Source organism: Sceloporus undulatus, chromosome 2 (genome assembly GCF_019175285.1).
Source record: "Sceloporus undulatus isolate JIND9_A2432 ecotype Alabama chromosome 2, SceUnd_v1.1, whole genome shotgun sequence".
NCBI lineage: Eukaryota > Metazoa > Chordata > Lepidosauria > Squamata > Phrynosomatidae > Sceloporus > Sceloporus undulatus.
In genome coordinates, this window is record NC_056523.1 from 1539162 (window position 1) to 1564433 (window position 25272).

At 44.4% G+C, this 25272-nt stretch overlaps 1 protein-coding gene across 4 annotated transcripts in view; it reads right to left on the reverse strand.

The window, feature by feature from the left end:
- Positions 1–25272, reverse strand: part of LOC121922970 (transcription termination factor 1-like) — a 67327-nt gene that overhangs the window by 13712 nt on the left and 28343 nt on the right. For 3 of the 4 annotated variants that reach the window (XM_042452990.1, XM_042452988.1, XM_042452987.1), the window contains 5 exons: positions 15463–15648; positions 10723–10801; positions 5894–6024; positions 2942–3161; positions 1429–1518 (listed from right to left, as the gene is read on the reverse strand). In XM_042452990.1, the coding sequence (XP_042308924.1) occupies positions 1429–1518; positions 2942–3161; positions 5894–6024; positions 10723–10801; positions 15463–15648 (706 nt within the window). The remainder of the gene's footprint in view (positions 1–1428; positions 1519–2941; positions 3162–5893; positions 6025–10722; positions 10802–15462; positions 15649–25272) is intronic. The other variant, XM_042452989.1, reaches the window with a different exon arrangement.

Consider the following 25272-nt stretch of genomic DNA (forward strand, 5'->3'; position numbering starts at 1 on the left):
TTACTACTACTACTACTTAGGGGCCTGTAACTAAGGATATAAAGGATGATGCAAAGGAAAATGATGCCAAAGAACTTATAAAATTATGGCTGGCATAACTGTTTGGGCTCATCCTAAAGACTGGATGAGAGAATAGAGGGGATCCATCCTTCTTTTTGGTGCTTACAGGATGGACTAAGCTCTTGCCTTTCACCACTGTGTTCAGAGAAAGAGGATGACTCCTATAAGAGTTAAAGTACAGTACTTACATTGACCTATGGATAAGACGAACCAGGTTTTTTGGGTCAATTTTTTGACTAAAATTTCTAGATTTATACATGAGTATTTACAGTAAGCATGAGCCAGCAGTGATGCTGCAACAAAGAAGGCACACACTATTTTAGCCTGCATGAACAGAACTATAGCTTCCAAGTTAAGGGAAGCAATAATCTCACTATATTGTGTATTGGTCAAGCCTCATTTAGACTACTGTGTTTGGTTCTGGGTGGCCCATTTTAAAAAGGATATAGAAAAGTTGGAGTAATTTCAGAGAGGGGCTAAGAGGATGATAAGCGGTATGGAGAGAAAAAAAACACAGATGGTTGAAAGACCTGGGCATATTAACTTTGATGAGGGGCCACATGACTGCCCTCTTTAAATACCTCAAGGACTGTCACAGGGAGGAAGGGACAGGTTCATTCTTTGCTGCTTGAAAGGGTCAATGGTTTGAAAATACAGGAGGGTGGATTTCACTTGAATTTAAGAAGGACCTTCTTGACACTAAGAGTGGTTTAGCAATGGAATTAATGACCTAGGTAGGTGGTGGGGTCTTTTTCTCTGGATGTCTTCAAGAAGCTGCAATTACCTGCTAGGGTTGCTCTAGCTCAAGTTCCCGTGTTGTGTGAGGGGAGCCCCTTCTAGAGTTGGAAGGGGCTCCCTAAGCCCTTGAGTCTATGGTTCTGGACTGGATGGCCCTTGTGGTCTCTTTCCAACTATATGATTCTATGATTCTTATCCAAGGTACACATATACAGCTCCTTAAATTCATCCTCAGAAGGCTTGGTTTCCAGACTGCTGATCATCTTGGTCTCCCTCCTCTGGACACATTCCAGCTTATCAATATCCTTCTTGAACTGTGGTGCCCAGAACTGGACAATGTATTCCAGACGAAGTTACCACATCACACTCAACCCATGTTTAGCCTGTGGTCTATTAAAGACCTCTAGATCCTTTCCCATAAGTACTGCTTTCAAGCCAGGTGTCACCCATGGTATATTTGTAGACTTTATTTTTCCTGCTCATTAACACAGGATTACAGATCCAAAAGCTTTTGGAGTAAGACAGAACTTCTCAGTTGCTACATGCTTCCTTCATTTGTGCTAGCTAATCACAGCATGTTCTATACATTTAAAAAGGAAGAGGAAAAAAAGTTATAGCCCTGATTCATACCTTTCAATGAAATTAATCTTGAACTTCAGGTTTTCAAGGCCATGATTCTTCATCATCCCATGGGACATCTTCCTGGTCACAATGTACAACCTTAAAAAAATAGAAAGGGAGAATTTGGCTTTGGATCTAACTGTTCATTAACTTCCTTACATTATTGTGACACACTAGGCTCGTCTACAAGTGAGTTCAACTGCCCACCCTCTCCAACCTGACCCTCCCCCTGCAATTGACCCGAACATGACTGGGGCCAAGTTCACATTTGCTGGCGCCTGGACTTTCTCAAAAGATACGGGGAAAACTCCGCTTTCAAAAGACCCGCACCAAGGGGAATTTGCCCCTGAACGGGTGTGAAAAACTCAAATTCAGGTGTAGAAGAATTGGGGCCAACATGAACTTCCGCTTTTAATCCGGTTTCTGAAAAGGGGTAAAAGGTAGTCTGAATGGCCCCTGAGTAAGTCATTCAAAGGGAAAGAGAAATCTGTCTTGTCCCAAGTGTTGTGAATCTGATGTGGATTTGTACAGGAGGGAATAGACAAGACAGTAAGTGGAACTGGTTACTAAGGAGATAGGAAAGAATACATGGAACTGGGTAGTCAGAAGGATTATGGTGACTAATTGGAAAGAGGGAAGAACAGGAGGCAGAGAGCAGAATAGCTGAAGCATTTTGTGTGTGTGTGTGTGTGTGTGAGAGAGAGAGAGAGAGAGAGAGAAGAGCTGCAGCCCAACACCTGGAGGTTCTTAAGGGCAAGAGGATAACTGGCAATTTTAATGTTTCCTTTTAGGAACTGGTATTAAACTTTGTTATGAACTTGCAAATACTACTGAAAAATAAAAATACATCTTCTAAGCAGTGCTTCTCCAGGTATCTGATGCAGGAGCCCAGCAGGATTTCCCCTGTGTGCCTATGGGACAGGTACCATAGTTCGGACTATTGGCTACAACTATTTATTTCCTAGAAATTTGCTACAGATCAGCACTGGTCCATGGGACATCACTTTGAGTAGCACTATTCTAAGTCACTAAAAATGGAAAGGCCTTAGTGGACTGCAATTTCTATCACCCCTGACAAATGGCCAGCTAGATCTGATGGGAGGTGGAGCTGAACCTGGAGGGCATACGTTTTCCACCTCTGAGGCAGACAGTCCTGAGACGGATGGAGCAACAGAGTGACCCTGGAAAATAGGCCTGGGAACCATGGGCCCTTTGGATAGTGCTGGAGGGCAACTTTCCTCATGCCTGACCACTGGCTAAGGATCTGAAACATGATGCAACCTTGCAGTCACAGGCTCCCCATTCTTGCTGGATTAAGTGGTTTGCTATGAGAGTGTTTCCACATCCCTAAAGTAATGGGAACAATCTTTTGAAGCACCTTGGCAAAAACATGCTCACATACATCAGGCAACCATATTTCAAAACTCGAGGCATCCAGCCACAGCAAGCAAACAAGGGACAAAAGGCAGTAAGTCAGACATAACAAACCTAACAGTCCAACCCAAGCCGCTGTCAGTCTTACCACTTCCTTTTACACTGTTTCCATCTCCTGGTTCCCACTTTGGCTTCAACCTGAAACCATGGGATGCCCTTGTAGAGGTTTTCGCGAAGCAACATTGCTTGATCCGTATTCTTTGGCTTCTGGGTGGAGTCCAGGCCTTTAACTTTAGCCCACAGGATCTCCTTCAACGTGTCAAGTAATTTCTTGATCTCTTCTTTACTCCAAGCACCGGAGTTAAATTCTGACCATGTAAGAAGAAAAGGCATGACTGGCACTTGATATTTTAAGGTAGGGTTGACAGGATGCCTGGCTGGAAACTGCAATTTCTATCACCCCTGACAAATGGCCAGCTAGATCTGATGGGAGGTGGAGCTGAACCTGGAGGGCATACGTTTTCCACCTCTGAGGCAGACAGAGGTGGAAACAGAATGGAAGACTAGGAACACGTCTAAACTAACAACAAGGCAATCTTTCTGTTTTTATCCCTACCACAATGGCTTTTGGAGGAGCCCTTAAAGAATTACTCCCACAGAGGCTTCTGGTTTAACCAACCTAGAAAAAGTTTTGGTCTCTTTTTTCTAAGAGAGGCTTATTACATCATTTTTTTCATGGAATAATTCAAAGTAATAATTTCTTAGGGAACCTGTAGTCAAAAGGCCATATCCAATGAAATGAATGTGGCATGCAAAGTGAGGGATCATCCAAGCTAGACTCACACCCTGCTTCAAGCCTTCCAGGGGCCATCTGACCTAGGCAGACCTTCAGCCTGTTTCAGATCCATTATTATTATTATTATTATTATTATTATTATTATTATTTATATAGTGCTGTAGGTTTGCACAGTGCTGTACATAAAAACAACAAATATAAAAGAGTCAACCTGCCTATGGCGTACAATCTAAGAAATGATAGGATAATACTAATAAAATACATAGCAATACAGGAAATGGTTCAATAAAACAGGCAACAAAAAGAACATCTTATTTCAGGGCTGGAGAACTGTGGTCTTCTAGATGCTTCTGAATGGCAAAGGCCTATTCAGCACTCCCAAAGTCCTCCACCATCTGTTATGGGGTGCATCCACACCACTTTGACACCACTTTGCCATGGCTCAATGCTGGGAATTGTAGTTATGTGAAACATTTAGCCTTCTCTGTCAAAGAGCTCTGATACCACAACGAACTATAATTCCCAAAATGCCTTCACACTGAACCATGGCATTTAAGTCTTGATGGGTGGAATAATGTGCATGATGATCCTGTTATATGTAATTGTGTAACAACAGAAGAAGGGAATGTCTTCCTTGCAGAAACGACCAAATACATCAGGAAATGAGGACACAGCTGCACTCTTACAAGAAGTGGCAGCAAAAGCTATAACAACGTGCAAACAAAAATTCAAATGTCTAGTATGCAGTTTGGTCACAGACAATGCCATAAATGTATCCAAGATGAGAAGAAATTTAGACGAGCAGAAAGGGTATATAAAACTAATAACATATGGTTGCAGTGCTCATTTGTTGCACCTCCTAGTCAAAGATGTTGAAGATATGCAGAGCATCTTGAAACCCATTTCTGAAACTTTAAAGAAAATACATTTTATTGCTGGTGCTGTTGAAATTTGGGAGGAACTAAGTGAGCATTTAAAAACAGAACTACACACTAACAGAATTAAATCACAAGCATTAAAAAAGGAATGGGACAAGCACCGCCTCCAGCTCACTTTCTTGCAAATACTGTAAATATCCAGTACTAGGGTCAAACCTTAAGTGCTGAGGGAAAGGATTTGGCTATGACATGGGTATCAAACAATCACCCATCTGTACTGTCAACTATAATAAGCTTCAGAACTAAAGGGGAACCATTTAAAAACTATGTATCACACCAGTTAACTGGTAGAAGTCACTTAAGCACTTGGATTTAGAGACTGTTGAAATAATGATTTCCCTTTTATCAGCAGTAGCTTCTTCTGCTAGAATAGAAAGAATATTCCCTTCCCTTGGACTCACTCATTCTAAATTGAGAAATTGTTTGGAACCTGAAAAAGCAGAAAAGCTTCTTTTTCTTTTCCAGATTATGAACAGAAAAAAAGATAAAGATGACTGAGTTACAGGGGACAGTATTTTAAGCTTTTCATGTGTGGATTGGGCTGATAGACTAAGTTTTTATTTTTAAAAGATAGTTTGTTTATCCACATCAGTGAACAAACATGGATGTTTAAGCAAATATAGATGTTTAAGCACATATAAGATATGTTACTGTTTTAGTTAAATTAAACTATTTAAATTGTTATTATTAAGGTAATGATTATTTTTCTCCTTCCAATGAAATACAAGAGAAAAATAATGTCATTATATATATATATATATATATATGATCCGTTTATAACAGTTTAACCAAATCATTTTTTATATACCCATAAAACTAATATGAAAAGTTGTTATTCAAAAAATGAAAACCTTCATTCTGGTTGTAAATATATATATTCAGAAAAAAATGAGTTTTTGGTAACTCTGAGTTGTGTAAAACATGTATTAAGCTTATAGCTAGGAAGAGTGCCCTTCTGGTGGGGTGGGGGAATCACATGATTTAATTGACCATTCTGAGTAGTGAGATAGAAATCACGTGACGACAAGATCTCAGACGCATTGGCCAGGAGTGAATCTAAATCAACTCCTTTTTGGGCTGGCTTTTTGGCCCCTAGCGCAGCCTCAGCATAGCTTTCGTCCGATTTGCAGGAGTATATCATCTGAAATAAAGAGACAAAGAGGAATTGCTCCCTCAGTGGGCAGATCCCTCAAATTATACTTCCTGTCTACTGGAGCGATGAGGAGAAAGTAACCCATATCAGGATGTCACCACCCTCACTGTCGAAAAAGAACTATGTTGCCCCAGAATTTTTACATCCTTTTTAGCATAAGGCACAAGACATCTTTGTTATGAGGAAGGAGCTGAACGCAAGAGTATAACTTACTAGATTTCATTTCGTCGTACTTCAGATGGAGCGAGTGGCTGCTTCGATTCATCAGCTCTGACATCTTTTTCCACTCATTGCCATGTAGGGATTGATACTTTTTGAGATTTTCCGTTTCTTTCTTAGAATACCTAGAATGAGAATGCCATGGTCATGAAGAGAAAGAATGTTTGACTTCTAGTTTTCAGGGACTTCTGTTTCACCAGCAGATAGGCAGACACAGATGAACAAGGGTAAGGAAAAGAACCTTTAACCTTCCACAAAGAGAGAGGGCTGGCGGCACCATGCCTGTTTCAAATGGATAACACAGAGCTCAGTGGCAAAAAGGGGGGAATAAACACTACAAGCAATAAAGAAAAGAAGAGGAGAAAAACAAAAGGGAAATAAGAACAAACTAAGAATTATGAAAGCAACTGTACAATGGCTTTTGCGGAAAGATGGACAGGTTGCTTATCTGTAAACATATTTTTTTGAGTGGTCATCTGTGAATTCACACAAATGGGTTATTCTGCGCCTGTGCAGAGCCATTTAGAAACTTCTTAGATGAGAAGCATTTTAGTAGTAGCCCTGCCCACTCCCCAACTGCCTTTTTGGCCGGTTTCCCACCTAAACCCTGTTCTATGGATGTCAAACCAGCAGCCCAGGATTGAAGGAGAGGCAGGACACGATTGTGAGAAGAGGAGGGCAAGATTTGTGTGAATTCGCAGATGACCACTCAAAGAAATACGGTTACAGGTAAGTAACTTGTCCTTCTTCTTCGTGGTCTCTGTGAATCACACTAATGGGTTAGACTAACAAACCTTGGTCAGTGGAGGAGTGAGTGCTATGCCACACAAGAAAGGCACATTGCTCCCAAACAAAATCACTATTTGTGAAACGAAGCCCAAGGGCATACAAACATGAGGACGAACAGTCCTGCTGATGTGACAATTCTACAGAATCGAGCAGAAGATACTGAGACGTAGTGGAAACAAGTCACCAGTGCAGATGAAATATGCCCACTGGCAATAAAAACAGGCTTGCCAGCTAACTGTATGTTGCACAAACTGTAGATAAACCTTGATGGTCCATAATAAATGGTAACTATAAACTAAGGTCAGGGTTAGTTTGATAGCACAGGTTTGTTGGTAATGGAGGTTATGCCAAAGCTACCGAATAGGTAGGTGGAGTGAAAGCAAAGGAAGCTCACTACTATAAGTGGTTACTGGGAAATACCAAAAAAGAAAGTCTGGTATACAGACACTGTCTTATCTGAAAAGGTGAATTGAAGCCAACACGAAGGGCAATAGGTTTGCAACAACGTGAGGCTGCACAGGTCGGGACATTGGTATCCAGGAAAGAGAGGCTTACAAAGCCCTCAAAACGTGAAGGTGTGTCATCCAAGGAATCTTGAAGGTAGAATAAGGGCAGTGACCTGATAAAGCCTCTTGAAGTCACGATTTGAAGATTATGGCATTGACAGACATAGCTTAGAATGCTAAGTAGTCTAGGGCTAAATGTTCTCTTTAACAGAGTATAAAATAGAAAATCTGTGCTTAGCAGTGAGATGGTTGGGAAATCCATCCATACAGAGAGAGCCTAATGACATTGAACTGGAGAAGAGCTGCAGCAACAATTTTTAGAACAGTGGTGGACATCAGAAAGAAGGAATACTACCTCATCCAGACACAACAAATTTCTGACAAGAAGACGAGTGAGAAGATCGCAAGATTCAATATTTGTGACACACAAGACATGCTGTATCTGTTCCAGACTATTAGCATGAAACATACAGCTCTTGGTGAAAATGTCAAAGAAAAATAACAGTGGCTGGTGTGATGCCAATAAGACTAGTCACAGCATTGTAAAAGTGAAGGGATGCCATACTGTCAGGTTGAAAGAAATCCCTGTGGGAACGGAATCCCATGACGTGACATCCTGTAAAAGTTGTATCAAGGAACTGAAGCAGATGTTTGCCACCTGTTCCAGGGAAAGAGTGGCATCGACAAGAACCCCTTGGAAGGGGCATGTGCATGGGAAAGAGACATGGATTCCCTACCATATATAGTGGCCCTTGTAAAGAGGCACCAACTGCCTTACTGACATTCGTACTGAGAAGTATTTTCCCCATGAATGATGGTCTCTGAGCGACGGTATCAAAGTCCCCCATCAGGGGAACAAGACAATCAGAATTGTGCTGGTACTGAGTGGATAATGGTAGTGTCTCTAGGTACAGAAGCAGCAAACCAATTGAAGAGTTTGACTGTACAGTCCTGAAGGCTGTTCATATGGTGAAGGATTATCTGTACCAAGTGTGCACAGGTTGTGCCCCCAAGATTATGGAGGACAACTCGGAAGTCAGAATTGAATGTCTGCATTAAGTGACGTTTAGCTGTCCCTGGTTGTGGAGGACAATTTAAACAGTCAAGGGTATCTGTACATAATACCATGCGGCCCGAGTCCTCATAAAATTGTAACGTGCGAATGGTGATGTCCTCTCTCAGTATGGAATCAGCTATATAGGGATAGCTGTGATGTCGGGTCTCGATACAGAAGGAATAAACACACTGTATACCTGTCCAATGACAAGACTGAAGTCGGGCAGCCATCCAATCAGTTTGACCCCGGAGAGTCAGGTACTGGCAAAGATCGATGTACAGCTACAAGCCAATCGGTTTGATCCCGGATAGTCAGGGACCGACAAGGATCGAAGTCGATTAGCAAGTCAATCGGTCAGGGACTGACAAGGAGCACCGTAGGGCTGAGAAAGGGCACCAATGATCACTCCAAGCCATATAATAAAGCCTCCTCAGAAGCACAATGGCCCTTAGCCAGGCATGAGAGTAAGGCAAGCAGCCATGAAACAGGTTTTTATCAGCAAAAAGAGCGGCTCTAGCCAAGCAAGGAAGCAAGATGAGTGGCCATTTTATAACTTTTCCTCAGAAATCAGAGGTACAAAGTGTGCCAGCAAAGCAGGTGCCATTTTAAAAATTCTCCTCAGGAGTACAAAGAGTGCGCCAGTCAGGTGGGCGTCAGTTTAAAAAATCTTCTCAGGAGTAAAAAGGGAGTTTATCAAGTGCGCCAGCGAGGGGGTTGTGGCCGTTTAAATATTTTCCCTCGGGAAAACAAAGGAACTCAGACAGCAAACCAATGAGGTGAGTGGCCATTTTATTTTTAAAAATTGCTCAGAAAAAAAGGGGCCTTAGAATCATAGAATTGTAGAGTTGGAAGAGACTGCAAGGGCCATCCAGTCCAACCCCCTGCCATGCAGGAACTCTTACTCAAAGCATCCCTGACAGATGGCCATCCAGCCTCTGCTTAAAAACCTCCAAGGAAGGAGACTCCACTACACTCCAAGGAAGGAGTGTGTTACTGTCAGAAGTTCCCCCTAATGTTGAGGTGGAATCTCTTTTCCTGCAGTTTGCATCCATTGCTTCAGGTCCTGTTCTCTGGAACAGCAGAAAACAAGCTTGTTCCCGCCTCAATATGACATCCGTTCAAATATTTCAACAGGGTTATCATATCACCTCTTAACCTTCTCTTCTCCAGGCTAAACATCCCCACCTCCCTAAGGCGTTCCTCATAGGGCATGGTTTCCAGACCCTTGACCATTTTTGTCACCCTCCTTTGGACACGCTCCAGTTTCTCAACATCCTTTTTGAATTGTGGTGCCCAGAACTGGACACAATATTCCAGGTGGGGCCTGACCAGAGCAGAATACAGAGGCACTATTACTTCTCTTGATCTAGACACTACACTTTTATAGATGCAGCCTAAAATTGCTTTGGCCTTGTTAGCTGCTGCATCATACTGTTGACTCATGTTCAATTTGTTGTCTACTTGGACTCCTAGATCCCTTTCACACGTAGTTTCATTCAGCCAGGTGTCCCCCCATCCTATATCTGGGCATTTCATTTTACCACCCTAAGTGCAGTTACCTTGTCTAACCCACCTTGCCAAGTGTGAAGGTGAGGCAAGCCACCATTAAAACAAACTTTACCTCAGAATTTAAATTCATATTTAAGTTTGTGATTCTCTAAGGAATCGCAACACTTCTTTTAAAATATGAGCGATGTTAAAAAATTACCACCAAAACCCAGCTTGATCCTGTCAAATAGAATTTTAAGGTCTGACAGGCCACATGCTAGATTGATGGATTCTATTAAGGAGGTCACGGGTATGGGGTTGCAGGAATTACCGTATTTTCCGGCGTATAAGGCAACTGGGCATATAAGACGACCTCCAAGTCGCATGCAGGCAGTGGCCTGGCCTCTTATAGGCCAAATAAAGGGGGCTGCAGCCCACATGCGCCAGCTTGAAGGGGCCTCTGTGGAGGCCTGGAAGGTGGGTGTCAGAAGTGGCAACAGGGCCTCCCGCAGTCTGGCATGCTGCAGAAGCCGCTGGAGGAGTGGAGTACCCTGGGCGGCGGCGGCAAGGCATGAGGGGCTGGCTCTTTCCCTCGGCCCGACCATCCCTCTCCCACCGGACCAGCTCTGGAGCCACTTTTCCGCCGCCTTTTCCAGCAATGGCGGGGGGAGAGAGCCCAGCCACAGTGCCTGCTGGGATAGAAACCCACGAGGACCCCATAGACAGAGAGGTAGCTACACCATTCGCCTATCTCTGTGCTGGCCGCCAAAAAAAAGGTAAAAAGTCATCTTATATGCCGGAAAATACGATAAACAGAGCAGTGGAAGACCTCTAGAGTGTCTTGGAGATGTCTCATCCATAGTGTTACCATGAGTTGAGATCGACTTGAGGGCAAGAACAAAATAAATTAAGAGGCAAAGGAGGCCACCATGGTGCTGGGACCACAAGCCGCAACCCAGCCTTACAACTGTTCTTCCTCTTACTTTCCATTGTAATTCCGAGGATCAAACATTTTCTTTGCTCGGTAATAGACAAGTCTCCAAGGTCGTGGAATTCCTTGAGCTGTGGGAGACAGAAACAAGGCACGTGTTAAATCTATATCTGGTATCAACACAATTTCTCCAGATCATCTAGAAAAGTTAAAAAATAAATGCATTGAAGAAGCAGCTTGGCAGAAAACAAGATGGCACATCACAAACCTATGGTAAACTCAGTGTTTCCGTTAAAATACTGTATATTTTTTAATGGTATGTCCTATTGGAGTGCAAGTGGGAAGATGTAGAATAGCCAAGTAAAGAAAGACTGAAAATCAACAAACACAAAACAATTTTTTTCTCCCCAGAAGAGTCAATTAAATTATGTATTTTGAGTCTTCTCGTTAAAAAATAGGGTGGGGGGAAGGCAGAAAACTTTTAAGGAATTTTCAAGATTTTAAAATTTCTCACCAAGTGGCAAAAAAATGGCTAATGGCTCTTAAACATACAGTACATTACTTTATTTCAGTGCCTAAGGTATACTTTTAATTATGCCTTTACTTGAATAAAGGAAAGTATTGACCTTATATATGTGTGCTATTACAGAGGCAAATTCTACTCTGGGCATAATTTTTGCAAATCATGGTATGACTCTATCTGGAATAATGTGTACAGTTCTGGTTGGTAGAGGTTTGGGGGGGGGGTATTTAAAGATAACTGCTTCCAGATTGTGGAATGGCCTGACGGAAGAGATCCATCACATTTAAAAAAACTGTTAAGATACCCGGCCACCAAAAAACCTAACTAGCTTACCTCGATTTCTGCTGTAGCCATTGTTTATTTGCTTTGTTTATTATCTTAAGTTATGTTTTAAATTGTAAACTGTTTAATTGTATTTTAGTGGGGGGGGGGGACTGCGAACTTTGGGGGGGGCTTAGGGGGGGGGGGAATGTACGTTTCAATCTTGTCAGCCGCCCCATTTGTGTTGCACAGAGGGGCAGGATAAGAATAAATGTATTATTAACATCATTATAATCATCATCGTAGAAAAGATGTATAAAGAGAGAGCCAAGAGCAACTCCCTTAGGGAGAAAGGTACCCTCCCTAAATTAAATATCCCAGGTTTCCACAGGATGGAGCCATAGCAAAAAGAGTAATCAGGGACAATGGCTTCCTGACTCACTACCCACATTTCAGCACTCCATCCTCATGGGGGTGTCCTATATTCATCTAGTCTCTGTATCTGCAGGCTAGTTTCCACTGTCATCTCATTTCAGTATTCAATTGCTATGTCCACAAACAACCATTGTTCAAACTAGAGTTGATACTTCATTTCTCCATAGCCAAAGGATTTTGAATCTGAATTGACATTCTCACATACTTAGGGCATATATATTTCGGTCCCAGGCTTCCAATCCACCAAAAGCATCTGAGGAAGTAGACTGAAGTCCACAAAAGGTCATGCTGCCAACTTTTTTCTTTCAGTTAGTCTCAAAGGTACTACAAGATCTTTTCACATACTGATTCTACAGACTGGCGCGACTATATCTTTGAGTGCTACAATTGTGCAGTGTGACAGGGGCTATGGTATAAAACAACCTCTTCCTGCAGGGGCGAGATATCAAGGTATGGGTATTCACAACCTAAGGTTCTTCCTTCCATTGAATGGTTTAAATGGGGCCCTGTGCAGGCCCTTTCTGCTTCTTGGGCCCCATTTAAACCATTCTATAACCTACTGGGGTTATGCACTGGAGCTGAATGGTGGGAGATTTAGCACAGCTAAAACAAAGCATCTGTTATGGTTATGATGATAATCATCATCATCACCACCACTGCCTTTACCACCACCCATGCCCTGCCTCCAAAGAAAGTACCCTCTTGGCTTCCCAGGTCTTAAGACACAGAAGCAGATTAAACAAACATCTTTGACAGTTAGGAAGGCAAGCACAGCACCAAGCATCCCAGTTCTCAGTCCCCACTGACAAGGGATGTCAGAAAACATCTCTGCTGCTTCCAGATTCAATAGACCTCAATACAGTACCTGGAAATGTGATGCCAGATGCCAGATCTCAGACTAAGAATAGCAGCAATGAGATAGGCAAAAGCTGTGAATATATTTCTATCTTGAAAAGTATCTGAAATGTATTTTAAGAAGCTATATTCCTTACAACAAGAAATCCACTGCAATGAACAACCTCAATGATGAAAGGTACCTAGAGTATGAAAACTCCGTTTAGATAAAATGCCCCTCCAAGGGTTGTGTTAACTAAGCCTTTTTAAACCTTTCCAAGCATAATAGAATCAGAGAACCATAGAATTGTAGAGTTGGAAGAGACCGCAAGAGCCACCTAGTCCAACCCCATTCTGCCATTCAGGAACTCTCAATCAAAGCATCCCTGACAGATGCCCATTCAGCCTCTGTTTAAAGACCTCCAAGGAAGGAGACTCCATCATCCCCCATTGAGGGAGTGTGTTCCACTGTTGAACAGCCCTTACTGTCAGGAAATTCCTCCTTATGTTGAGGTGGAATCTCTTTTCATGTAATTTGCATCCATTGTTCTGGGTCCTGTTCTCTGGGGCAGCAGAAAAAAAGCTTGCTCCCTCCTCAATATGACATCCCTTCAAATATTGAAACAGGGCTATCACATCACCTCTTAACCTTCTCTTCTCCAGTCTATACATCCCCAGCTCCCTAAGTCATTCCTCATAGGACATGGTTTCCAGACCTTTCACCATTTTAGTCATCCTCCTTTGAACACGCTCCAGTTTCTCAATGTCCTTTTTGAATTGTGGTGCCCAAACCTGGACACAATATTCCAGGTGGGGCCTGACCTAAACAGAATAGAGCAGCACTATTACCTCCCTTGATCTAGACACTATACTTTTATTGATGCAGCCTAAAATTGCATTGACCTTTTTAGCTGCCATGTCACACTGTTGACTCATGTTCAATTTGATGGGGGACACCTGGCTGAATGAAACTACGTGTGAAAGGGATCTAGGAGTCCAAGTAGTTTCATTCAGCCAGGTGTCACCCATCCTATATCTGTGCATTTCATTTTTCCGCCCTTACATTTCTCTGCTTTGAATTTCGTTTTGTTAGCTTTCGCCCAGCTTTCTAGTCTATTCAGGTCATTTTGAATGTTGATGCTGTCCTCTGGAGTATTAGCTACTCCTCCTAATTTGGTGTCATCTGCAAATTTGATAAGTATGCCCCCAATTCTGTCATCCAAGTCATTGATAAAGATGTTGAATAGCACTGGCCCGAGGACAGAGCCCTGTGGGACCCCACTGGTCACTTCTCTCTAGGATGAAAAGGAGCCATTGTTGAGCACCCTTTATAAATACTTGTTATAAAGATGAATACTTATTTTCTGATATTAGAAATTTTATGATAGACCAAAGTTCAAGATATTCTTAAAGGGGATGCTAATGTTGATCTGTCTAGTAAATAACACAGTTGTTTACAACCTTGGGAGCTGAGGTGAGCAAAGAAGGTGAACTCTAAGGGACTCTTAAACTGGAAAGTCTTGATTAATTAAGGGGCTGTGCTCACTATTGGTCATTTTTTACTTTATTTTACATGTCAGTATGAGCTTAGAATCTTAGAATCATAGAATCGTAGAGTTGGAAGAGACCACTAGGGCCATCCAGTCCAACCCCCTGCCATGCAGGAAATCCAAATCAAAGCATCCCTGACAGATGGCCATCCAGCCTCTGTTTAAAGACCTCCAAGGAAGGAGACTCTATCACCCTCCGAGGAAGGAGTGCATTCCACTGTCGAACAGCCCTTACTGTCAGGAAGTTCCTCCTAATGTTCAGGTGGAATCTCTTTTCCTGGAGCGTGCATCCATTGTTCCGGGTCCTGTTCTCTGGAGCAGCAGAAAACAAGCTTGCTCCCTCTTCAACATGACATCCTTTCAAATATTTAAATAGGGCTATCATATCACCTCTTAACCTTCTTTTTTCCAGGCTAAACATCCCCAGCTCCCTAAGTCGTTCCTCATAGGGCATGGTTTCCAGACCCTTCACCATTTTTGTCGCCCTCCTTTGGACACGCTCCAGTTTCTCAATGTCCTTTCTGAATTGTGGTGCCCAGAACTGGACACAATATTCTAGGTGGGGCCTGACCAGAGCAGAATACAGTGGCACTATTACTTCTCTTGATCTAGACACTATACTTCTATTGATGCAGCCTAAAATAGCATTGGCCTTTTTAGCTGCCGCATCACACTTGTTGGGTCTATCAACCATAATAAGAGGGACCATGCCAATATCACAACTACTTCTACACATTCTGCACGGTTCCACTGTGGAATTCACTGCCAGATAATGATGATCATTTATACCAAAACTTTCCCGCAAATTTGGCATTCCAAGTAAAATACAATAAAAATATATAAAACAGCAACATTAAAATGGAATTAAACTAACAACAAAATCATGAATGCCAATGTGAACATCTTTAGAAGAGGACAGGACAAATTCACAGAGGATGTCACTCCTTGTGAGGATGGCTCTGTATCACATCCAACATCAATCAGGCAAAAGCCAGGCAGAGAAATCAATTTTATTCATGTCCAGCTGACATACGTCCTGATGGAGCAAATGGCTGGCCTCTTGGCCTAGGGAGGTGCTTGGTCCAATCCAGTCTTATGTTCTTAAAAGCAGAAAAGGATTTGCATTGTTTCTTGAACATGAAGGACTATCTTTTGGTCATGAAGATCAAAGTAACCAATTAAGACTCACCAATCTTTAGACCAAACAAACTATCACGTTTCAGCCTCGTGAGGTGGGCATGCTCTTCAGGAAATCTGTCGGAAAACAAGAGCTTTTCTGCACTGCTGATTCCACTCTCTTCCAAGAAGGCCTCCATGTTTTTCCTCAGCAGCTCATTTTCCTGTTTGGAGAACCTACCAAATCTCACTGAGATGCCTAGGTGGGAACAGGAAAATTAAAATGCTGAACGTCAAAGAATTTAGGCCACAATCCAAGGGTTATTTTTCTTACAAAAAGGTCTGATTAGGTGGTTTCTAGTATGCAGTATGATCTTCACCTCACCACCACACAATTTTCACAGGTGACAAGCCTGCTCTGCGGGAAATGGCCATTCTTTGATATGCAGTACTCACACCTTTTTTTGGCAATTAAGTGTCTCCTGCTCCTCAACATGTCTCTTGCAGTATTAATATCATCATTGGTAGTATTGTATATACTCGACTATAAGTCGACCTTAGGTATAAATTGAGACCAAATTTTGGGCCAAAATCAGTGATTTTGATGTGACCAATGGATAAGTCCAGGGTGAAATTTAGGGTATTAGGGTATTAGTTAAAGAGACTCGCCAGAGGCAAGTTGATCAGGCAGAGTCCTTGTCTCAAAGCCCTCCTTGGCAGGCTCCACATGCGAGCCCTGCCCTGATTGCTCCAAAACTCACCCAGAGCTCTCCACAACTACTTCTCCTTGGCGGGGCTTCTCTTTGAGAGCGCAGGGGTGGCAGCTTCACCTCCAGGGCTGCTTTAAACCCAGAATGGGGGGGATCATTGGGCACCAGAATCCAGTTTAAAGCAGCCCCTTCTTCCTCTTCTCCTCAGCTGGATACTCCACTCCCCCCCCCAACCTTGGCTTCTTCATGACAGGCAGCCAAGGTGAGGGACGGTCAGAGAGCCAGTGTGACCCCCCCATTCTCCCCTCCACCTTGCCTGCCTCTTAGGAGACAGCCAGAGGGGAAGGGTCAGGGAGGCAGCGCTGCCTCTCCACTCACCCCTCCACCTTGCCTGTCTCTGAGAACACAGCCAAGGTAGGGAGGAGGATCAGGGAGCCAGCACTGACAGAATGAAAATGATTTTAACAGCCAGCTTTCAAACTTATTTTAAAAACTAAAAGCCAGATATAATAAATGCCAGTTAGCCACTCTCTGGAAACTCAAGGAAGATGGAGCCAACTCTAGAAAATGTTTAGGGTAGAAAATCTCTAGAGCCCACTGTGATGAACTGACTCAAAAACCAGCCAATCAGAAGCCAGAGACCCTAAGCCAATCAGGAGCTGGCTGAGGAGTTTAAAGATTCCGCTTGGCAGTTGGTTTTGTCAGTTAGGGTTTAGACTGTTGAGAGATGAAGTTGGAACGTTGACAGAGAGACAGTTGGGGAACAGTAGAGTCCAAGAGAGGACTGTATTCCAATAGTTCCTGAGGGAACAGTATTTTGTTAGAGGAGGTGTTGATAATAGACCAAGGAAGAGTCTGTTATGTCCAGTGAGGGACAGTGATGGGGTTGGAGTCTGAAGTTGAGAGACTCAAGAGATAACTGAACTCTGGAAGAGGGTTTCAGTTAGTTATTATCCTGCAGGATACGATAGCCTTGGTGGCTAAGTTAGTCAAAAGAATTGCCTAAAGAGGGACAGGGAAGTCCTAAGGTGGTTAAAGAATACTGTATCTGGGGAAAGAGGAATACAGTAACGAAATAATGAGTACCAATGTAACGAAGTAACACATGCCTGAACTAACAGCTGTTTAATGCCATTTAGTTCAAGTAATATCTCTTCAAACCCGCTGTTCAATAAAGTTCATATTTTGTTTTATCTAAAGGCTTGTTGGCCATATATATTATATCCACACTACTATAATATATAATACTGTACTGTGAACCTGAGTTTTAACCAGGGTGTTGTCATCAATTATATTTGGTGATAGAGTATAAGGAGTCGTTACATAAATTGGTGGCAGCGATGAGATAATAAAAGTCCCAAGTGCCTGCCACATAAGAAAGGGGGTCGTTACACCCACTTTCCAAATAACCAAGATGCAAACCTATAAATAAGAGGTATACTTAAAGAATATACTGGCCACTATCTTACTTGAACCACCACCATTTTTTCCCCTTCACCAATTAAACTTATTAGCAATTCACATTGGTAATGGGAGAGAAATGTCCACTACATGTGTGCAGTGTTAGGTAAAAAAGAATATAGAGCCAGAGAGAAAGCCTGTTCATGTAAGGTACCCATTTGGCAAGCAAAAGGACCAGTGTGCACATGTCTCCTCTTCACTGGCATATAAGGGTAGACCACCTGAATAGCAACAGGTACAAAGAGAAAGTGCCCCCTCCCACTCAACTAAGGGTACATTCCCATCCATATTTGCTTGGGAATTAAGTCTGAAGGGTAGAGGTCAAGGGGAGCTGGGAAAGGTTTACAGCCTCAGTTTCTGGCACTGCGTGTGCATGGAGACCCAAAACTGTGCAAGTAATTATGCCGGTTCCCAAGACTCTTTGTAATGAAATGTTTCATGTTGACCTTTCACTTACTAGGAAGCAGGCAAGAGGTGCAAGAATTAGATATGCTGGCACTCTCATGGGAACCCTAGAAACTGAGGCATTTCCTCCCCTGGAACTGGAACTGGGGAATGTGTCCCTCCTTGTTTGTACTTAGACCACTCTGTGGAGGAGGTGGCACTCAAAAGCACGAAAGGCTTTGATGACAGTGAGAAGTTCCAGGGCATTGATATGCAATTCCATCTCTGAAGGAGACCACTGACCACTGACACATAGGTCGTTGTAATAAGCGTCCCAACCTGTTGTGGAAGCATCAGTAGTGATCATCCTGGAAGGTTCCCTTCAAGATGTTGCCGGGAATAATCCACCAGACATGTTGAGGGATGGCTAATCTCTTGGATTGGTCATCGTGGAGATGGTTGAACACCGAGAGAAACCATTCTTGAAGAGGTCTGAACTTCAGGTGAGCAAGGTAGGTGACCACCATCGTGGAAGCCAAGTAGCCAAGAAGACACTGAATGTCCCTTGCTGTGGGATAATTCATTGAGAGAACAGAGTGGAGATGATCCCAGAGAGATTCTGCCCTCCTCGTGGCCAGGTAGGCACACAGCATGATGGAGTCCAGAGATGTGCCTATGTATTCTATCACTCTGACCGATTGAAGAATGGACTTGGAAGGACTGATGACCCAAGTTGGTGAGAAGAGACCGAATGGAGTGAATATCTTTGAACAGTTCAGTTTGGGAGGAAGACACCAGCAGCCAGTTGTCGAGGTAAGGAAAAATCTTTATTCCTTGCAATCAAAGACAGGAAATGACTACTGCCATGCATTTTGTGAAGACGTGTGGAGCAGTGGAAAGACCAAAGGGAAGGGCAGTATATTGAAAGAGATCGCCATTGACAGCAAAACGAAGAAACTTGTGGTGTTGAGGCCTGATGGCAATATGAAAGTAAGCATCCTTCAGATCTATGAATGCAAACCAGTCTCCTTGGTGGAGAAAGGGGAGAAAGGACTGGAGAGTCACCATCCTGAACTTGCGAGGGGAGATGTAGAAGTTGACGCCTCTCGTATCTAGAATGGGATGAAGGCCTCTGCCCCTCTTCGGCACTGTGAAGTATTGAGAAAAGTAACCCTCCAGTCTGCAGCTGGGTGGAATTTGCTGAATAGCACCTTTGTTGAGAAGGGAAAAGATCTCCTCTTGGAAAAGGGGGGTGGAAGGAGTAGAACAAAAAACACCACTTGGAGAAGTATTTGAAAATTCTATGGCGTAACCCAGACGAACAATGGTGAGGACTCAAGAGTCTGTGGTGATTTGACGCCAGTTGTAGTAGTGGCGTAGTCTGGGTGGATGATGGGAAGAGACAGTGGAACATGACAGGTGAGAAGCTGGTGTCACTCCCAACGACACATCAAAAGTGAGAATTGGAGGAAGAGGACTTTCTGGAGGACTGCAATTGTTGTCGTTGTTGTCCCGGATGTTGTTGTTGGTGGTGGTTATGCTGTTTGATGGGCATCCTTGAAGACTGCTGGGAGGATCCTCTGAATTGTGAGGAAGCCCCAGAACAAGAATGAGAAGAAGGCGAAGGACCTGAAATTTTGTGCCATTGTTGTCTCTTGTACGGCTGTTTGTTGGAGGTCAGGCCAAGACGTTTACCAGTGAGACGTGCCTTAGCCAAAGAGTCCAAAGAATCATTGGTCTTTGCAGCAAAAAGGCCCTTCAAAGGGAAGATCTTCAATTTTGGATTTGGCCTCCTCAGACAAATCAGTAGATCTCAACCAGGCAAAACGATGAAGGGCTACTGCCCCAGACATAATCCTTGTGGAGGAATCAACAGAATATCTTGTGGAGTATATCTGTTGAGTCACCAATGAGATGGCTTCACCATAGAAGTCATGGACAGCTGTTCTTTGTTCTTCCAGCAGATAAGGGCTAAATCAAGCCATTATATCCCAGAGAAAATTCTGGTAGGCCCCCAGACAGGCCTACATGTTGGCAACTTTAGCGAGGTGGCAGCGATGGGGGCAAAACGAGAGCTTATAGGGCTGCGTGGGGGTCGCTAAAATCTCTGTAGGAAGCGTGGTTCACACCAATGGTAGAGGAGAGAATATCGACATCGGGAAAGTGATGACAGAAGATGGTGTAGGCAATGGAGCAGTCATCGATGTCAAGTCAAGGGTTACCGATGTTGAGTCTGAAATAATGACGGGTCGGACACAACACATCATCCGCTGATGCCAAGGTGTGGTTACCGACATCAGTGTTGAAACAATCTGTGATTTCGAGGTTGAAGCAGCTGATTCGCCGCCTTAGACTTATGCTTCTTTTTAGCTTTGTTGCTGATGTGCGTTGTTGACCTCTTTTTAGCTTTCTGAGTAGACTCTTCCTGGGAGATAGAGACACAATCTGAGTTTTCGCTGATTGAACCTCCTGGTTTGACCGGCCAGCAGATGCAGTTGGGACATCAATGCTAAAGCAGTCGACATTGAGGCAACAAAAAACCCAGAGGGCGATGTCGAAGTTGTTACTGATGTTGAAGGTGGTGTCAACGGCAATGACGAAGTTCTCTGCAAAATCTTTGGAATCTGTGGAAGTTTGGAGATTGGAATTTTGACCAAGGGATCCGGTAGAAAAGCAGATTTTGGGGCAACTAAAGGAGAATGCTCCCACAAAAAGGATTTGAACTTCTAAGCTCTGTTACGGAGAGTCACTGGGGTGAAGGCCTTGCAATGTATGCATTTGTCAGTAACATGAATCTTGCCAAGACAAAAAGGCACTTAGCGTGTCTGTCATTAAAGATGAGCTTTCTGTTACAAGAGGAACATTTTTTGAAAAGAGAAGCGGAGGCCATAAGAGGCCTAAGAGCGAGGAGCCTGTCTGGGATAAAGAAAAGAAAGCTCTCTCTCCACAAAAAAAAAAAAAAAAATGAAAGGGCAATGCTTAAGGGAAGAAAAAAACAAGAAAGAAAAAATAAAAGTGAAATAAATGTCTCCCAAAGGAGAAATCTACTCAGCTGAGGAACAATTCAAAGGAGATGTTTCTCTTGTGGCAGACGAAAGAGAACTGAAGGAGGGGCTAGACTGGCGGTACTGGGCATGCTCAGCGTATGGGAGTGGGTGGGACTACCACCAATCTGCTCAGCCTTTCAGCTTCCGAATGAAGTCTCTGCGCCAAGCCCAGACCCTACTGTGTGAGGCACAGAGACCACAAAGAAGAACAAGGATATCCTGGGCCAGCCAGAAGGAAGTGCTGTGCACATCAGTGGCACAATACACTCTCTGAGCTCAAGAGGTCCCAGCACTGACAAGGGAGGATGCTAAAAGCTCTGGAGAACGCAAGGAACTATTGCATGGCATGGCAACAACAGACTGACTCAGCATAAGGTGAGTTTCTGTATTTCAGGACCATCTGCGAAGCCATAAGAAGAAGTATGTGTGCCTCATTTTTCCGGCTTCCTCCCTCTTTCCCCTCCTCCTTACCCTCTTCCTTTTGGGCAGTGTCTTTTTCCAGTTTATAAACCTGAGGGCATATACTATCTTATTTTATTACTATGCAAGCTGCCTTGAACTCTTCCCCAGAGGCACAGCAGTGGCTAACACTTGATCCAGCTCAGACGCCAAAGCCAAAGCCAGAGCAAGCTTCCCAACAACACCGGGACTCAAGGCAAAGGCAGAGGTGGGGCAGAAGCAGCTGAGGAGGAAAGGGGTGTGGCTAGGGCGGGAGTCTTAAGCCCCCCAACCTAGCCCCTTCAGGAACACCACTGTAACTTTAAGGCGTTTGGAAGTTTGATAAGGTCATCTCAAGATCTGAGGAGATTGTGGGTCGAATTAAATATCCATCAGCCAGTAGGTCCCTTGCTACCTGATTGTTAGACCACGGGGCCAAAGGGTTGGGCCTGATTTATGTCCCAATCACTTTATCTTGCCAATGGCTCTGAATTCCACCACCCCACCTGAGGCTGGGAATGTGGCAGGGGCGGCCATTGGAGTTGTGCTGGGGAATGGGAGGCATGGTTGGAATAGAGGGAACAAATGTTACCAAAGAAGACGGGATCACTGCTTGAAAGCTATCCCGCCTTCAGTTCCCTCTGTTTCTCAGAATGGCTTGGAGAGCAGACCAACCATTCCACAGAACCTCACTCTGCTCCTCTGCAATGCCAGGTCGGTCAAAAACTTGACCCACATCATCCAGGACCTCCTCCTGGATGAGGATGCCGACCTGGCCTGCTTCACAGAGACCTGGCTGGGAGAGGATAACGCAGTCACCTGGGCACAGGCCCTCCCAGCTGGGTATTCTGTCAGTGAGCAGGTGAGGAGAAGTGGGCAGGGGGGGGCGGAGTGGCTCTGGTTCACAAGAACCACCTGACCTTGACCAGGATACCTGTCCGGAACACAGTCCACTTCAAGTGTATGTATCTCAGCCTGAAGACCAGGGATAGTCTGGGGATTTTGCTAGTCTACCGACCACCCCGTTGTCTAGCGACTGAGCTGATACAGCTGGTCTCTGAGCTACTGTTGGAGTCCCCCAGACTTCTAGTTTTGGGGGACTTCAACATTCCGCTCGAGATCAGCTTAACAGGTGCGGCTCGGGAGTTCATGGAGACCATGACAAACATGGGCCTATCCCAACTGGTCATTGGGCCCACACATTGTGCAGGTCATACACTCGATGCGGTCTTTAGTACGGAACAGGAATATCCGTGGGCGGAGGTGGTAAGTACCTCCGCATTGTTATGGATGGATCATTTCCTGGTCAAGACGGCACTAAGAGCCAATATCTGCCCCACCGGGGGTGGTGGACCCATTCGAATGGTCCGCCCTCAAAGGCTAATGGAACCAATAGGATTCCAGAGAGCCTTAGAGGGTTTAATGGTTGGGAATGCCGGTGACCCTGTCGATGCTCTGGTTGATACCTGGAACACCGATCTTACCAGGGCTGTCAACACGATCGCTCCCAAGTGTCCTTGCCAATCCGCTTCAAATTGTAGGCCATGGTATACACCAGAGCTTAGGAGAATGAAGCGGTTCGGACAACGACTAGAGCGTAGGTGGCGGAAGACTCGACTCCTATCTGACAGAACTCGCCATAGGAACTTTCTTTGTTCCTATCGGGAGGCAATTCGTGCAGCAAAGAGAGCTTTCTCCTCTGCACGTATTGCGTCTGCAGAGTCCCATCCAGCAGAGCTGTTTAAGGTGGTGAGGGAAATGACGCAGGTACCTCCTGCGCCAAATCCCTTGCTTAACCCGACGAGGGCCTGCTGTGACGCGTTTAACAAATTCTTCGCAGATAAAATCTCTCAGATAAGAGCCGACTTAGACGCCACTATTGCAACAGAATCTATAGGCGAGGTGTCCAGCGACTCCGTCGATGAAGTTATTCTGGATCTGCTCCAATCAGTGAGTACCGAGGACATGGACAAGCTGCTTGGTAAGGTGAGGAAAACAACCTGCCCTCTCGACCCTTGCCCATCATGGCTGGCCATCCGGGGGGGGAGGGGGGAGGATGCATTGAGGAGATTCCTCACAGATATCATCAATGCATCCTTTAGGGAAGGGCATGTTCCATCTTGTCTGAAGGAAGTGGCTGTTAAGCTGCTTCTGAAAAAACCTTCCCTGGACCCCCTGGATATGAACAACTACAGGCCTGTTTCTTTGCTGCCATTTTTGGGCAAGGTAATCGAGAGGGCGGTTGCTCTTCAGCTCCAAGCTGTCTTTGATGAAACCGATTATCTAGACCCATTTCAAACCGGCTTCAGGACAGGCTTTGGGATTGAGACTGCCATGGTTGCCTTGACTGACGATCTGTGTCTGAGCATCGACAGGGGTAGTGTGACCCAGTTGGTGCTCTTAGACCTCTCAGCGGCTTTCGATACGATAGATCACGGCATCCTCCTGAACCACTTGGGGGGATTAGGTATCGGAGGCACTGCATTGCAGTGGTTCCGGTCCTACCTCTCAGGCAGATCCCAGAGGGTGCTGCTCGAGGACAGTAGCTCCAGAAAGAGGGAGCTCCTTTGTGGAGTCCCTCAGGGAGCTATTTTGTCCCCAATGTTGTTTAACATCTATATGAAGCCGCTGGGTGAGATCATACAGAGTTATGGTGCTGGGTGCTATCAGTACGCTGATGACACCCAAATCTATTTCTCCATGTCTCGTTCGTCGGCCTCGAATTCTAATGGCATCTCTTCTCCCAATGAATGTCTTCGGGCGGTAATGGGCTGGATGAGGAAAAACAGATTGAAGCTGAATCCGAACAAGACGGAGGTGCTCACGGTAGCGGCCCCAAAACCAAGAATTGGGTTGCAACCACCAGTCCTGGATGGGGTCACACTCTCCTCCAGTGACTGCGTTCGCAGTCTGGGGTGCTCCTTGACTTGTCGCTCCTGATGATAGATCAGGTGAATGCGACGATCAGGAGCGCCAGTTATCAGCTTCGGCTGATACGGCAGCTGCGCCCTTTTCTGGAAGTAAGGGATCTCGAGACAGTTGTGCATGCGCTGGTAACCTCACGCCTTGACTTCTGTAATGTGCTCTACATGGGGCTACCCTTGTGCCTGGTTCGGAAACTACAGCTGGTTCAAAACATGGCAGCCAGGCTTGTGTCAGGAACATCCAGAAGGGACCATATCACTCCGGTTTTGAGGTCCCTCCACTGGCTGCCTATTGGTTTCCGGGCCCAGTACAAGGTGTTGGTTATTACCTTTAAAGCCCTAAATGGCTTGGGTCCAAGCTATCTCAGAGACCGCCTCTTCCCATACAATCCTCCCCACGCTCTCCGGTCCTCTGGGAGGAACTTGTTGCAGCCTCAAAAATCGAGGCTTGTGGCGACCTCCCGGAGGGCTTTCTCTGTTGTCGCCCCCAGGCTCTGGAACGGCCTGCCGGATGAGATCCGTCAATTAACATCTTTGGACAGCTTCAAAAAGGCTGTCAAGACAGATCTCTTCAGGCAGGCCTTCCCAGATTGAAATATCCCGGCATCAGGATCTCAGGATTTCCCCCCTCCTCAGTAATGTCTTCAAAGCCCCCTTTTCTTTAGAACTGAAGTTGCAGTGGTTTATTGGTTGGTATTATTTTGTTTAATTTATTGTTATTTTAACTAGTTATTGTGGTTTTAAATTAGATACATTGTTTAATAACTTTTTAAGGGGGGAGGGAAATATATTGTTTTTATGCTGTATGTTATTTTAATGTTGTAAACCGCCTGGATTGGTTCGCCACAGGGTGGTATATAAATAAAAAATTATTATTATTATTATTATTATTATTATTATTATTATTATTATTATTATT